This window comes from Thrips palmi, unplaced genomic scaffold, assembly GCF_012932325.1.
Source record: "Thrips palmi isolate BJ-2018 unplaced genomic scaffold, TpBJ-2018v1 HiC_scaffold_18, whole genome shotgun sequence".
Classification (NCBI taxonomy): Eukaryota; Metazoa; Arthropoda; class Insecta; order Thysanoptera; family Thripidae; genus Thrips; species Thrips palmi.
In genome coordinates this window covers 1,719,326-1,735,831 of record NW_023144627.1, presented here as the reverse complement: position 1 = coordinate 1,735,831, position 16,506 = coordinate 1,719,326, and the positions used below count along the sequence as shown (strand labels likewise).

At 46.1% G+C, this 16,506-nt stretch overlaps 2 protein-coding genes across 4 annotated transcripts in view; one reads left to right on the top strand and one right to left on the bottom strand.

Annotated features, from left to right (window-relative positions):
- LOC117645490 overlaps positions 1-16,506 on the top strand; it is a 76,405-nt gene that overhangs the window by 22,596 nt on the left and 37,303 nt on the right. The window contains exon 1 of one of the 2 annotated variants that reach the window (XM_034385741.1): positions 11,862-11,895. The exons of the other annotated variant lie outside the window; for it this stretch is intronic. The gene's annotated coding sequence lies outside the window, so the exon portion shown is untranslated. Of the gene's footprint in view, positions 1-11,861; positions 11,896-16,506 lie in introns of those variants that run through there. 2 annotated transcript variants of the gene reach the window in all.
- On the bottom strand, positions 816-6,392 carry LOC117645495 (zinc finger and SCAN domain-containing protein 22-like). Of its 2 annotated transcripts, XM_034385750.1 has the most exons (4): positions 6,034-6,392; positions 4,738-4,836; positions 4,579-4,671; positions 816-1,594 (listed from the first exon to the last, which is right to left on the bottom strand). In XM_034385750.1, the coding sequence occupies exons 3-4, from the start codon at positions 4,601-4,603 to the stop codon at positions 1,044-1,046; spliced, it is 576 nt and encodes a 191-aa protein (XP_034241641.1). In that variant the 5' UTR covers positions 4,604-4,671; positions 4,738-4,836; positions 6,034-6,392; the 3' UTR covers positions 816-1,043. The 2 variants fall into 2 exon arrangements, with proteins under 2 accessions (XP_034241641.1, XP_034241640.1); XM_034385749.1 differs by lacking the exon at positions 6,034-6,392 and having other exon boundaries at positions 4,738-5,416.

Here is a 16,506-nt window from a genome sequence, read left to right as displayed (position 1 = left end):
ACGTGCGCCCGTTCGTGGGAGGAACGAGATGGGGGTCAGTCAACATTAATGGTGCGAACTAGGGATTTAAAGCCTGGTAAACTTACCGGTAAGAATGGGTAAAATACCGGTAATTTACGGTAATTTACTCTGCGAAAATCGGTAAATTACGGTAATTTTCGACTTAACCTAACCTTCCTGATGTTTTTACAGCTGAAATTTACTCAGAGTGCACAAAGGCATGAATATTTGGCAATAAAAGTGTCTCAACCACTTTCATATGCCTTTTAAAACACTCCGCTAGTCTAAAATTCCCTTTGAAAACAAATTATTAACAGTTTACATGCAAAAGTGCACATAAACATAAGATCGAATTTTTCCGTTATTTACCGTAAATTACGGTAAATGACCAATGTTACCGTAATTTACCGTCCAGATTGAAAATTACCGGTAATTTTTAAACCCTAGTGCGAACAGTTCGATTTTATTTCGTACAATCATTTCGATCATGGAAAGGTCTACTACAACTCGTTTAACACCTAGTTTTGTACAATCAAGTCGATGTTAAGAGAACCTTCGTTTCTCTGGTTGAAAGAAGGCGATACAAACAACGTGTTACAGAAAAGGGGGGGATTTGCAATCGGTATTCCGCCGTTTCCAATAGACTACACTGTCCCTTTACACTTCTCAGAACAACAACACTAACTGGCAAAAATGTCGACGAAGAGAAACAAGTGGCCCACTCCCGAGAGATAGGAAATAAAACAAAAAGAATCGTCCGTGTGGCAATTTAGCAAGGGAAATAAAATAAACTGAAATTAAAAAAGAATGCAATACTGGTGCTCACTTTACACAGCAACTCTTCATTAAAAGGCAAGGACATAATCCAAAGAAACAAGGTCGACATAGACGAGAACAGAAGATTGACTCAGAGTGAAGCCAAACAAAGCTTAATAGAGAGCGCCCATTCTCAACACACCTGTGTGCGTCCGCGCGTCATAGGTCCCCTTGTGTCATTTCGCGTTGCATGCCCACAAAACCATCTTTGCACAGACACCACATTCCTACGGCTTCTTCGTGGCATGAATCCTCTTGTGTCGCGCAAAAGCGGATGAATCAGAAAATGCCTTCCCGCAGACGTCACACTTGTAAGGCTTCTCCCCGGTGTGGGTCCTCTTGTGATTCACTAAATGAGATGACTGAGAAAATGCTTTTCGGCAGACGTCACACTTGTAAGGTTTCTCCCCAGTGTGGATCCTCTTGTGTGTCACTAAATCAGATGAAACAGAAAATGCCCTCCCGCACTCCCCACACTTGAAAGGCTTCTCCCCGGTGTGGGTCCTCGAGTGCCTCACAAGAAGACTCTTCCTGGAGAACTCCTTGCCACACACCCCGCACGAGTGAGGTCCGCCCTCAGTGTGACTTGCAAGGTGGTCCCGCAATCCGCTCTCAGTCCGGAAACGCTGGCCGCACTCCCCACAGTTGAATCCGCGGCGCGCCTTCCTGCCCGTCTCCTTGCTCGAGGCCTGCTCGTCCTGGACCGCGTCGCCAGCCGGCACTGCGAGGGAGAAGGCCTCGCCGACGAGCAGCTGCTGGGCCTGCTCCGCGCCGACGCCTGCAACCCACGGCCACGGTAAGGGTGGATCGGTTGCGCAACGTGCGACGAGGTAACAGGATGTATCAAGAATTTTGCTAGGGCGATGGTAAAGCAGTGGCTTTTGCCTATTTAGGGGCGAAGTAGTGTATTTTGCCTACCTTCCAGGAGGCCCATCGAGTACACTGAGAGAAAAGATCACGGTAAATCCTGTACTGATTACTCCAGACTTCACCGTACTTTTTTAACAGGCAATGCCGTCGTTTTTTTACAGGCAATACCGTACTTTTTTTACAGGAAACGCCGTACTTTTTTTACAGGGAATCCCGTACATTTTCCCCCGGCAGTTCCGTACTTTTAATACCTATCAAAAACTGCTATCATTTTGTTCAGTCGATTGACCCTCTTTTTCCAAGTTCCTGATGTACGCAACTGCCGAAGTCGGACTCCTGGACCCCTCTTCCGACCACTCGTTGGAAAGGTCTTGACGAGACCTATTGAAAGGTGCAATAAAATTTTACAGTCGGTCGACCCCCTTTTTTCAAGATCCTGATGTGGACACTTCTTGGAAGCGGCCTTTGATGGGACCAGATCTGGTCTTTCCTACGGCATGGACTGTACGGAAGAATGGTAACTACTGTTAAAAGACTACAGAATATTTTGTAAAACAAGTACGGTAAATACTGTAGACTGTACGGAGGATACTGGTTTTTGAAGTACGGTAAAGTTTGGCAAAAAAATTATCCAGGATTTACCGTCATTTTTTCTCAGAGTGTACCTGAGAGAAGGGAAATGACCTCTATAATCCCCCTTCTGCAGAGCCCCCCTACAGTGGACGAACCGGGGCCATTCTGACGCCACCGTGAAACGGGGTAATTTCGGGCAACTCTGCCCGGAAGCTTGGCGATGATGCTCCCATCCAACGGCCAACTTGGAGGCTTGTCCCGTTGCGCGCATCGCATCGGCCACACTTAATACCATCTGATCAATCACCCGGAGGCCAAATCAGGGGCAAACTACAGGAGAAAGAGTGGTTTTTGTATTTAACCATTTTTACCTAAATTCGCTTTAAGCGTAAAAACATTGACTGGCAAGCCGAAACTGTTCATGGCCGGTTCATGAGGTGATTGTTTGTCGATTTGATCATGTTAAGAGCATACTGTGTCAAATTTTCAATCACCTGGGTCAAATAGTATGGTTTATATGGGCTCAAAACTAAAAAATTGTTACTTTACTGGGTAATTTCGGACATACAAACGTCACGCCAGGGAGAGTGGGTATGTCCTGAACACTTTCTATTTCGCAGGGTTTGAGTAATGGAAGCTGAAAAGCTCTTCTGGAAGTTGAATATAATCCAATAACAACGATAATTCCCAATTGTTACAGCGGTTGCTTTATAAACTTCGAATTTCATAAAAAAATGGGGCAAAGCTACATCTTTAATACTTAGTTTTATGTGCACATCCTACCTTAGTGTCAACGACTGTTTTGTGATTAATTTTCTTTCATGTGACATGAGAGTTAGTCTTGGCGAATGGCTGCATAGCTCGCCGGTTTACTACAATTAAGGGGGCAGTAGCACTTTGTGCACGCTTTTTCAATTTTTTTCGAATTTTCTGTTTGCACCTGAATTAAAAAGACTTCCATGAAGGCTAGGGACAAACGGCAGTAACCATGTAAAAGATCAATTTTTTTGCAACAATTTAAAAAAAAGTATTTTGTTTTAGCATAAGGGGAGGCACCTATATGAGGGACGTAAAAAAGGTCTGCAAAATCATACGTGGTGTCACTGCGCGCACGATTTCAGCCAAAGTTTTCAACATTTTTTCAATCGGTAAAGTGCATAAAAAAGAGCATAAAATTGCCTACAAAATGAACCACGGGGGTTAATATCGGATGAAAAATGCTACTGGATATTTAGTATCGAACAAGAAAAATGCATTCAATGGAAAATTTGTGAAAAACGACCTTTTTCTACCAGCGTTTTTGGCCCGATATTAACCCCCGTGGTTCATTTTGTAGGCAATTTTATGCTCTTTTTTATGCACTTTACCGATTGAAAAAAAGTTGAAAACTTTGGCTGAAATCGTGCGCGCAGTGACACCATGTATGATTTTGCAGACCTTTTTTACGTCCCTCATATAAGTGCCTCCCCTTATGCTAAACCAGAATACTTTTTTTTTCAAATTGTTGCAAAAAAATTGATCTTTTACATGGTTACTGCCGTTTGTCTCTAGCATTCATGGAAGTCTTATTAGTTCAGGTGCAAACAGAAAATTCGAAAAAAACTTGAAAACGCGTGCACAAAGTGCTACTGCCCCCTTAAAATGCAAAGCTTTCCACTAAGCCCCTGTATCTTCCTAACCGTACATACGACCACGACTACTTGCCCTTCATATGCATTATGCATGTATGTGATTGTATGTAATCTTGTAGAGGAAGATTTAAGATTCACTTTCGCGTAAAAATGTATGGCCCGAGTTGCCTATGAAAGCTAATCGGTCAAAATTTAAAAAATAGAAGCGTTCTAAATGGCTCTACCAGTTCCACCCGCTATTCCTGAAATCGAACTACATATGAGTGCAAAACATGACTTCAAATTATGTATGATGACCACCCCTACCATATCTTTACATCTTGACCCTTACGAATTTCTCATATAATCATATTAGCACATAAGAAAGAGACAGTGATCGATTTTGGGACCAAAATCAGAACGAAAAGTCGTTTTTACCAGGGGTGTCCGAAATTACCCCAAAACACGGGGTAATTTCGGACACTGCTTCGGACCCTCCACTGTAAAAACGGTGAGGTGCAAATATTTGAAATAAGCGCCAAATCGAAGCTAAAGGTGGGTAGATGATACATTTTAACCCTCAAGTCCATGACAGCACCACAACTTTCACAATTTCAAAAAAAAAACCTATCAAAAGTGTCCGAAGTTACCCCGTTTCACGGTACTCGGTGTGTTCGAAAACGAATGATTCCCCTTCGGGAAGACTCACCTGCAGCGACCTTGGAGTCCGGCATGCTTCCCTCCTCGTCAAGCTGGTCGAACACTCCGTGCAGCGGCGGGCACGGACCGCCATGGCCTGGGCCTGGAAGAGAACCACCGTCATTGGCAGAACCAGCCGAGGGCGCAGAGGGGGCGGCGAGGGCCTTACCGCACACAGCGCACTGCACGCACGGGGACGGCTGCAGTCCGGAGCTCCAGTCGCAGTCAGCACTCTCCGTCGGCAAGTCAATGCTCTCGGCTTTCACACCTGGACAGGAAGAGGAGTTACAGACAAATAGACTCCCTTCTCCATGACCAAAGCCTTTCATGCAAAAGCATCCCACAGACAGGCAAATACTCATGCTAACACTTTCTGGAAACAGGACACCCAATATGACAACCAGTGTCAAATCGGCGGGTTTTGTAGGCCCCGCCATGCAAAGGGATCCCAATGGCATGCAAAATTATAGCAGAGTCTCGTTCGAAATGATGTTTGCAAACTAAAGAGAGGCCACAAAGAAAAAACATGCCTGTGCAAATATGCTGCAAATGAATCGAATGGCTTATTTGCACAACAGGAATACACAGAAAACAAAATACTTAGATGGAAGTGAGTTACGTCTGAACTGGTTAAATGGCAGACCTAAAGTGTGATTTTAACAGTGTACAAATAAGTAATTTTTTAACATAAACAAAGAGCTAGCGCAATGATGGTCAGATATGAGTTTTCACAAACACAAATAGAGGAACTGGCACTTTTTACATGAGAACGCGTCTTTCAACATAATACACTAAATACAAAGGGAATACTTTTAGTACCTTTTTTGGCGATACAATTGAGTATCGCCAATTAACGGCCTAACGGAAAAGTATTGCCTTTAGAACGGCGATACACTGAAGTATAAAATTTTGGCGATACTTCTGTGTATCGCCGTTCTGAAGGCAATACTTTTCCGTAAGGCCGTTTATTGGCGATACTCAATTGTATCGCCAAAAATGTACTTGAGTATTGCCTTAGAATTTTCAGTGTAGGTAAACATGGCTGCAGAACAGTTTCAACACAACTTCATGCTACGTACAATTGGCTTATTTGTAAATCGAAAGGTTCGTCTGCTTAATTTGGATTAAACCCATTAAACATTACTCGTTTTGGCACATTCGCAAGGTGGTAGAAACAGAAGCGAACCGAAAAACATTAGTGCCAAAACTAAAGCAAGAGTTCAACAGTGACCAAGTAAGTGAGTTCATACCGGTTCATACCTTCGACAAGGTCAGTAAATACTAGCGTGCAATGATAGTAAACTTTGAATTTTTACGAACAAAACTAGAAGAACTGATACTTTTGACATGAAAACGCAAACGCATCTTTTAACAGAACAGGTGAACATGGCCGCATAACAATTCGAACACAAAATTACACGTTACAAACAATTTGTAACAGGAATATTACTGGTGTTGCCCTAACATCAAAATCACACTTGATGAAATAAATACGACGAGTAACTCTCAGTGTTCACAACTTGATTTTAGAGAACGAACGTAGTTCCACAGACGGCTCTGCGTAGTCCAAGACACCGACTTCCGTCGAAAATGGGCCAGAATAATCATGAACGCGTTACGCGAGAGAATCGTCTTCGAGGCCCAATCCTCACACGCCACACAGGTAACGCTTCTTCCCGACAGCAAGTGGCGGGAGCGTGACAAACTGCTTTCCGCACACGTCAAACTTGCACGTCTCCTCCCCTGCACTGTAAACTTCGAGGAGTCTTGTGAGGGGCGCAGCAGAGGACGACTCTTTGCAGCACACTCCGCACTCGGAGTCGCGGCGCGCCTTCCTGCCCGTCTCCTTGCTCGAGGCCTGCTCGTCCTGGACCGCGTCGCCAGCCGGCACTGCGAGGGAGAAGGCCTCGCCGACGAGCAGCTGCTGGCCTGCTCCGCGCCGACGCCTGCAACCAAGGGACGGGGATAGTGCACTTACGCAAAAAGGTATGGAAAATAGGGTACTTCGGAGAAGAGCAGGAGCGGAAGTTGAGAAAAAATCAAGAAGAACAAAGTATGCGAAATGCGTAAGAATGAGCGTCTGCGTCGCCGTTCTGCCGCTTCCGCAGAGTTACATTCTCATACAAGTCCGGCGTTTCTTCTTCTTGATTTCTTCTCATTTTCCGGTCCAGCTCTTCTCTTAAGTACCCTATTCTGTTAATTTTTGCCAAGATTCTCCGTAGCGCTCTTTATCAGTAGGGTAAGGTTACCAAACATGGATCACGTTTTGGCTAAGGGATAGCGAAGCCCGTTACCCAGTGGGGTTGAAAAGCTTTGACTGTGACTCTGCGTGTGCGCACTAAGTTCTCCTCCTGAACGGCTGACATTTTGAAGGGTCTTTAAGTGTCCCTTTGGCTTGCCACACACCAAACAGCTTTCAATCTCAATTCCTTCATTAACAGTAAGCAAAAAACACTTTAAACGCCAGAAAAAGGCAAGGTTCACATGAGCCGGAGGAGGATTCCGGCCACAAGTGGTCTAGCACGGTATGCAGGGGTATTTCTGGAATCGGGCGACAAGACAAATTCAATGGACCTGGTTGACAATATCGGCCGCTTCTACGCGTTGGCCAGAGCAGGATCTTGGAACAGGGGGGTCGACCGACTGAAAAGTCTTGTTGCTGTTTCAGATAGGTCTTCCCAGGACATTTTCATCGAGGGGTCGGAAGGGGGATCCAGGAGCCCGATTATTTAAGTTGAGGCAATCGGTGCCAAGGACTCGTTTGGAGTTTTCGAAGGGCCTTGGTTTGAATGAGTTGCTAATGCAAAACAAATACGGGTATTTTCGATCATGAACCCTTTGAGAATCCTTCATAACAGAGTGCTTAGCTCATTGCTTTCACATTGACTTCTGTGCCGGCTTGCCGAAGGCAACCAGGAAGCGCCGCAGGACAGGCTTCGCCTGTCGAAACTGGCGCAGCATCGCGACGACAAGAAACGACCTGGCGTACACCTACCTTGTCATATGTCCTGCATTTCGACTCAAACAAGCATGACCTAATTTTTTGTCGATACACTCCGAGATAACCACAAAGACAAACTCTCAAGAGTTGAACATTTGAAAAAATACATTGATATTTACACACTGTAAAAAAATTATTGTGAATTTACGAAATTTTATTTTACAAATTCCTTGTAAAGTAACAATAACATTTCGTTATTTTATGAAATTTGTTTGTAAAGGCCGATTTATGGATTATTCATCACAGAAATCTTCTTAATTGTATGAAATTTGTTTGTGAACACCGCTTTATGAAATGGTACGAACTAAATACATCTCAAAAGTGACGATAATACTACAGTGAGGTCACAGAAATATGAAATGTTTCCTAAAATTACAACAAATCCATGGGTAATTTCGTTGCGCAAATCGCTTGTAAAATGACGAAATAGGGTGATGCCTTCGTCATTTTACAAGATATTTCATAGAACTACAAGATGTTTCATAGAACAAAAAAAATCCGCTGAAACAAGTTTATCTTCATTTAATCAGCGTGACAATGTTGAACAAAAGCGGTCCACGTAAATTGGAACTTGTAAAAAGTTTGTGATTTTACAAACTACTGCGTGAAGAATAATTCATAAATCGATAAAAACATAAAAACGTTGTATATTTACAAATAATTCGTGCAACGAAATTACCCCTGATTTGTTTGTAAATTTACGAACAAATTTTTTACAGTGCAGGGCTTTGAAATTTCACTGATTTTAATGGTCCATCTTTGAGTCTGACTTACGCATGGATCACCCCCCTCTTCCCCCTCGCGTTTTGACAGGGGCGTTCCAATAACTTCCGACCCAGCGTGATGTAACGCAAGAGCGACGAAAATCACTTACTTCAATGCGTGAAATTGCACAGTAAAAAAAGATTCGCCGATTCGGTGACGTCTGGGCGCCAAAACGAGAATATTACAAGAACAGCAACACCCTCAAACTGTTCTGGCGGCCCTCTGTTCGTTTCGGCGACGCTCGGTCTAGTTTCGGTGGCGCTCGGTCCGTTCCGGAGCGGCCACCTCACCAGAACGGCACTGCAGTCACCCTCCCGCCAGCGACTTTTAATCGTCGTATTAATGTGAAATAGGACACAAAACAAGTCAGGGGCTGTCAGTTATCATTCGCGTGACTCATCAAAGCGTAACGTTGCCGGCGGGCACGCACAAATATGCACAAACAGCTCAAAAACAGTTGTTGTGGTCATCCTAACCTCTCTGGTGGAACACCACCTGGTGACGCAGGTCACCGGTTTGGTGACAGACCGTCGCCGGGTTTGTAGGGGTACCCGTTTCGGTGAGATTGGATATAGAACGACCACCAAAACAGCGAATCTTTTTTTACTGTGTGCGGTTGCCTCGTACGTTTTGACAGTTTCTGCGCGTATTTAACTGTAAAGCATTTCGTTACGTAACGCACCGGGGGAGGCTGAGGGATCCGAGGCTGCGTTTAATGGGGGGCGGTGTAAAAAAAGGGCCTCAAAAAGCGCTACGTACTTTATGGACGCTCCCTGACGTAAATGATCCATGATTGGCACCCCGATCCATTTTCGGCACTTTTCCCTATTCGCCGTAAGACTGCTCAGGCTTTTCCGTCAGACCTTATAGTTCTGGAAGACTACGGAGAACACAGCGAACGGACGGACCTACGGAGAACCCACTCAGGCTCGCATTGATTTTTAACTCTTGCCATAAAGGTTTTTGTGCAAACGTAATATGTAAGTTCTAATTATTCTTAAGCTATGCACTATTTAGTTCATTGTTTAATGTATTTCGTCCATAAAACCGGACTTTTTGTCATTTGCAATGAACTTTTCAATTTCTACACAATATTATTATGAAGTTATAAAGATAAAATTGTCAATAGATATCTATTGACAATTTTATCTATATAACGATCTGAATTATGCATAGTTAAGAACAAAGTACATTTTACGTTTGCTCACAAACGCTATAAGCAAGAGAGAAAAAGTCCATATATGTAGGTCTGAGAGTGAAGAGAGTTAGATCCTACGGAGAATATTGGACACACTGCTTATCCAAGTGTGGACCAGGTCCACGCTACGAAACGTGGACCACAATGGTCCTCGCCAGACAACGTGGACCAAGCTATGGTCACCGCTTCACAGCGCTCGCTGAACTCCTCATAGGCCAATCACACTTCCAAATGTGGACCATTCACTGTATAAAATTCCGTACTTTTGTACGGAAATGGTACAGAAAAATATAGTACGGAAGTACGGAGAAAAGTACGGAACGTCCGTACTTGCTCGATTTGAACCCGTGTGATCGGGTACGGAAAAAAAGTACGGACGGTCCTGGCAAATTATTGACCAGACATGTTCCGTACTTTTTCCATACTTTTTTCTCAGAGTGTTCGTGGTCCACGTTTCCCAGCTCGCGTGGACTAGGTCCACACTTGGATTACAGTGCAAGATGGCTACGGAGATTAACCACAAGCGGCATACCGAGTTTTCCGCAGCTTTATGCCACAGTTTGTCGGGGGGACTATAATTAGCTGCACTGTTAGAAAAAAGTACGGAAAAAGTACGGAACATGTCTGGTCAATAACTTGCCTGGACCGTCCGCACTTGCCAACTACGGAAAGTTCCGTATTTTCCGTACCTCCGTACTATATTTTTCTGTACCATCTCCGTACAAAAGTACGGAATTTTTTACAGTGTGCCCTTCGCCCCACAAACCTGACACAAACCTGACAACTTGATGCTCGACTCGGCCCCGCCACCGCCTAGCTGAACCGCGCGATGCTCTGTAAGTTCCTCTCCGTTGCCACGCCACTTCCGGTTCGAGTCCTTCCTGAAGTACTCGACTTCGCAAGGAGTATTCGTCGTATGTCACATACTTGTTTCTTCGCTAGATGGACCAGAAAACCAGACTTCAGCCACCTGGCACGGCACGAAGACCCTGAAAAAAAAAAGAAAACATCTGAACATCAAAAGAGTTAAAAAATAAAGAAGTGCACACAGGATATTTTAACGAATCCCTGCACGATACAAACGGTTCCTAGCTTACTAAGGAGCGGGTCTAGGACAATTCGTCCCCGAAAATTGGTCCCCGGACTATTTGTACCCCCCATTTCGTCCCCGGGACAATAGGTACCCCACACTGTTTGTCCCCAAGTATAACTGGTCCCCAGACGATTTGCCCCAAAATAATGTTTTTCAGGATTTTTATTTGTTTATTTCAAAATCGAAAGAAAGAACAGGTGCAGCCATTTCCCGTCACGTTCCGTAGCGGGGACGTCAGAGCATGTGGAGACGTGGATTTACTTCTTACTTTGGGCCTTTGACTTCCGATCCAGGAATACCTTTAACTCCTTTTGAAAAAAAAAATTAGGGGGACCTAATGTGATGACGCGAGTTCACTTATGGGAGAGATAACCATCCAAAAAGTACCAGCAAAGTCGGAGAGAGCAGGGGACGGATACGTCCGGCAGATCCCCTATTATCATTCCGCTCCTGCGAATGGTAACGCTGAGCGAGGGACTCGGCGATCTGGGCCTGCGTAACATGACGGGAGCATATAACGGTTAAGAATAGTGCGTAACGTTAATGCTGCACGCCCTAAGATCGGCCACGGACGCACCAAGCTCTGAGCAATAAAAGCCACAATCTTATACACTGTGAGATAAAAGTACGGAACATGTCTGGTCAATAATTTGCCTGGACCGTCCGTACTTGCCAACTACGGAACGTTCCGTAAGGGAAGGTGGGGTACCATGTGACACGGCCACCATGTGACTCAGGCTTTTTCTCCCAAACGGCTTGCTATCCAACAGCGGTATCAAGACTCAAAGGAGGGTACCATGAAGGAGAATCGACGTGCAATAGGTCGCGACTCTCCTTCAAAAAGGACGGGAATCTGAACCGACTCGTACGTGGAACTCCGTAGCGTACACACGTGCCTCTCTTCTGCTATTCCTAAATTCCCCGGACAAAGTCCTTCTTCCCTAACTCCCTGTCCTTGGCACGGCAGGGCGTAAGAAGAAGAAACATCGTTCTTCCCCCGGGATAAATGAAGCCGACGACTCCAGCGGAGCCGGAGGCCACCAGGCCCAGTTCGACGATAACACCGCCTCCATCGGTGACAACATCAACATGGATCTTTCAAGCGTTGACACCTCTCTGGTATTCAGCAAGACGGGGACCAAACGTCCCATCAGTGTCACCACCGACCTGCTGCACTCTTCCGACGACGAAGGGCTGGACCCCAATCGGACTCCACCACGGACCCGACAGGACACCCAGGCCCCTCCGCATGTCAACAAGCCGACTGTCAGTGAGTACCCCGCCGACCACCCCGGCCCGTACCATGTTTATGTCTCTGGCCAAGCCCCAACTGACTCGGGGGCCAAATCAGAGCCGAGAAACCTTGCTAACATCCACCCCCAAGCCCTCGGACGCAAAATGCGGCCCTATGCGTATAAATCCCTGGAGCGCTGCGGACCCAACCGCATCCGAGTTGTATTTGAACGCGCCGCCCACGCCAATACCTTCCTGGCTAACCCGCCCGGGAGGGAAGACAATTGGGCTACATGCTACCACATCAAGACTGGCTGTACCCGATCCCCATCACCACCACCTTCCCGCCGGCCCGGTCGCGGCGGGCGACCCGTCCGCCCCTCCCAGACAAGAAGAGTACTCTGCCCTCCGTGCAGGGCTGTGGAGCGACGCACATGTACTGGCCACGGACGGCTCCAAGGGCGGGCCCCCTGGCAACCACTCCGTCGGCGCAGCAGTCTACGACGCGGTAACCCTGCAAACCTTCGCCATGAAAATGCAGCCCGAAGTGACCATCTATGTCGCCGAGCTCCAAGCCATCGCTGTGGCCCTCGCCCACGCTCGAGACGCAGGACTCACTAACCCACTCATTCTCTCTGACAGCCGATCGGCCCTCCGCGCCTTAGCCTCGGCCTCCCCCTCTGCATCCACCCCGGCCCAACTCTGCGAGGCCAGAGCCATCGCCGTCGACCTCTGCCGCCGGGGCGTGGGTCTCCGCCTCGCCTGGGTCCCAGCGCATCGTGGCATCCCTCCAAACGAAGCCGCGGACGCAGCCGCCAACCTGGCCAGGACAGACGGCGACCCCGTCCTTGCCCTCCTACCTCCGTCCACCTTCTTCGGACTACAGCGTGCCCGCCAAAATATAGCATGGTGCGCCCAGTGGGCGGCCCACACAAAAGGACGTCACCTCTTCTGCGCCCCAACGCCGACCCAGCGCCCCTGGTTCCAAAGAGCCAAGGCAGCGCGAGCCACCATTACCTCCATCTCCCGTCTACGACTGGGGCACCTGCCCACCTGACGCGCTTCATCGCTGACGAACCTTCGCCCTGCCCACACTGCGGGTCCGCGGCCTCCTCGGATGCCGCCCACTTCATCGATGCCTGCCCCATGACAGATCGTGCCTTCTTTGAAGATGAAAAGATCAAAGCAGACCTCGCCCCGTCACTGCACGACATCATGGACCATCCCCTCGCCGCCCTGCCTGCCACAGCTGACCTTCTTGCCTCTAACCCTCTCCTGAAATTTTAAACTCCCCGCCACACTCCCCCCTCCCCTTTAATCCCCTGGCTAACTTGAGCCTCTAGGCTCCGCGGCCATTACCCCCCCCCCCCCCCCGCAGAAGTCTCTCTCTCTCAAAAAGGACGGGAATGGTAGCGATCAGAATTGGAAACCGTCTTAAAATAGCTGATTGAAAACTTTTTCTATTTCCCGCCGCGTCCGCTTTTTACCTTCAAAATACGTTTTAAGGACAAATGCTATGCAAGATGTTCTCTTTTGATGTTTTAAGCAGAAAATAAGCTTTGGCTCGATTCTCTACGGCATAAACTTTGAGCGTTATTGCCGTTTCCCCTAAAACTGTTGATTTGGGCACCATGTGACACCACTGACATTCGCTATGCGATTCCACGATTCACTCAGTTGAATGTGTTCAGTCCATGACATTTGTACACTATTAACTACAAGGTAGGTTTACGCCAGATCGCGTCTTGTCGTAACAGGCTTCGCGATGTCTCGCTGCCTGTTCCTCCAATACGCGCCTTGGCGTACCTACTTGGCCTGAGGCGCTAGCCTGCCTTCTCGGCAGGCCATGGCTTGCCCATTGTCGGTTACTTCTAAATTGTTGCATACTGGGGGGCTCCGCCCCCAGGCCCCCATTATTCCAGATAGGAATGCTGCATCTACAGATAACAAGATCTTGACCCTTGTTACTTTTCAACTTGTCGGCGCTGGGGGGCTCTGCCCTCTGACCCCCTCTTCTTCAAGGCGGAAGGCATTTGCCTGCAGAAAACTCGATTTTTCGCCGTTTTTCAGGTGTTTTTCGGCTATAAAAACTGAACCAGTTGAGCTAGGATAGTGAAATTTCGCGTGTGCCGAGCCAAGGACATACCCAAATAGTGTGCAAAATCTCAGCACGATCGGCCGAGCCGTTCAGGAGGAGTAGTGCTGACAGACAGACACACGGACAGACAGACAGACAGACAAAACTTTTCAACCCCACCTGAGTAACGGGCTTCGCTATCGCTCAGCCAAAAACCTTCATTGCACCACAGATGATAAATTGATAAACTCAACGAAAATAGCTGGAGGACTTCTTCATTCATTCTTTGCGTATAGGTACGCTGAATAGGATTTAAACCCTGACAAAAGGCCACTGTCACATGGTGCACTAAGGCTGTCACATAGTGTACTACGTGGGGTGGGAAGTGACACTTTGACTTAGGCCCATTCAACTCGGGATAACTCAGCAACCAAAACAGATAAATTAGAAATCTCAACGGAAATGAAAAGATGAAGAATCATTTTGTTCACATGACCTATGGATGTAATGTGATTGGTATTATTGGGTTGACGGGCACTTAACAAAAACCGCCACATGGTACCCCACCTTCCCTTAGTTGTCCTCCTGCAGCATAATCGGTCGGTCGCGCAGAGAGCCCACCAAACGGCAGGCCGAGACTCAGAGCACAAAGCTAGTGGTGCGGCGAGGGGTCAGCCACTCTAGTAATCATGTGTACACTTCGTCCAGTAATCATTGGTAATCACACACCAAAACTGGCTATTTTCGCAGTTTTTATCGGATTTTGGGGTGTTTTCTTGTGAAAATAGGCCAAAATGCTCTAAGCTGGCCAAAAATTTTTAAAGGTCTCATCTGCGGTTTAAAATCATAAAACTCGTCTTTGACCAGCTTTTAACAATTTTTAAAACCCAAATGAACCCATTACATGAACAAGTGAGCGACTTTTATGCACTGTGTCCGGCTTTTGTTCTTTTTCATATTCTCCACTCGTGTCTATTCATTGGCCCTAGTTCCGACAACTGATACAAAAAAAATGTCAGCCGCTTCCACGAGTTGGCCAGATCAGGATCTCGGATGAAGAGGGTCGACCGACAGAAAAATTTTAGTGCTGTTTTCGATAGATCTTGCCACGACCTTTCCAACGAGGGGTCGTAAGGGGGGTCCAGGGGCCCGACTTGGCAGCTGGCCAGATTTGTATCTTGAATAAAGGGGGTCGACTGAAAATTTTATTGCGGTAAACTTTTGAAATTTTTTTATCGCGGAGTAATCTACGTATTGCTTTAACTGAAAGTCCTGTGACGGTTTGCCGAAGGCAAGCAGGAAGCGCCGCAGGCCAAGGTAAATGTAAGCGCCAGGCGTGTATTGTCGTAACTGGCACACCAGCGCAAAGACTCTGACGACATGACACGGTGTGGCGTACACCTGCCTTGTTTTAGTTTTTGCTAAATACTAAATATTGAAAATGACCGTGAAAATAAATGTCAGCACTTGTATGGCGAGATCTATTTGAGTCTATTTGGGACTATTTGAGTTTTGTATGCGGCCCTGACTGGCCCTTGATGACTTCCTTTAAGCTGTTACGAACTGCCCCGGGCGGGGCAGTTATAACAGATGCGAGGGTTTTAAGTTTCACCCTAATAGCCTACTTACGTTGAATGAACTTGTTGGCGTCTGCGGGCGTTGTCTAGTCGAGACAACAAGTCAGACTATTAAGGCCAGGGACAGGTGAAAAAATGATCTCAGAAACTGCTGGTCCAAAACTTCTTATTTTCTGTCAAAATCTTACTCTTGATGATAAACTATTTCACCCAAAATCCCATCCCATAATATCAAGCGGTTCCTGAGATACAGGCTTTTTTATAATTTTTTAAGTGTTTGTTAAAAAATTCCTGTGCGTTTCCAATTTTGGGTTATTGACCTGACCGACATATTTTTTTGTTCGTCTAAGTCCAAAGAACAAACGCAAGTGACAGATTTTAGTTTCCGGCACTGATAGCAAAATACCAACTTTTCAATTTTGATATTTTTCAAAAACCAAAGATTTTCCCTTTTTTTGTAAAAACCGATATCCAAAACCATACTTCTGGGTGGAATTTACAAAAACTGTCACTTGCGTTTCCTCGCAATAACCTACTGAGTCAGTGGAAAAAATATCATCGACGACACTTCAAACTGTATGCGCACAGGACCATTCAAATGTTAAAAAAATGTCTTCGGAGAAAAGGGCGTTTAAAGTTTGGTGACAGATTTTAATGGATTTTCAGCCAAAAAAATCTCCTTGCGCATACTATTTTATCGTAAAAGGTTGACCTGGATATTTTTCACTTCTTCGATTCATTTTTAAAAGATCCCAGCATGCACAACTGAAAATGTCCATTACATTATCATTGGCAAGCTTCTAAAGCATGCATTTCACTTAAATTGATCAACAATGTACAAAATAGACAAGTTTTAGTGACTTCTTAGATGAAAAAAGCATGTGATTACTAATATAATGGAAATTTTGAACTAGGCATGCTGGAATCTTTTTAAAATGAATCGAAGAAGTGCAAAATGTGAAGATAAGCCTTTTACGTCAAAATAGTATGCGCA

What these genes read in the sequence shown, in the direction of transcription:
- LOC117645495 (XM_034385749.1), bottom strand. Translation starts at nt 5,026, where the DNA reads ATGCCATTGGGATCCCTTTGCATGGCGGGGCCTACAAAACCCGCCGAT. An exon ending in CGTGCAGTGCGCTGTGTGCG is followed by an intron (nt 4,672 to 4,737) that starts GTAAGGCCCTCG and finishes GTTCTCTTCCAG; the next exon opens with GCCCAGGCCATGGCGGTCCG. An exon ending in GGACTCCAAGGTCGCTGCAG is followed by an intron (nt 1,595 to 4,578) that starts GTGAGTCTTCCC and finishes CGTGGGTTGCAG; the next exon opens with GCGTCGGCGCGGAGCAGGCC.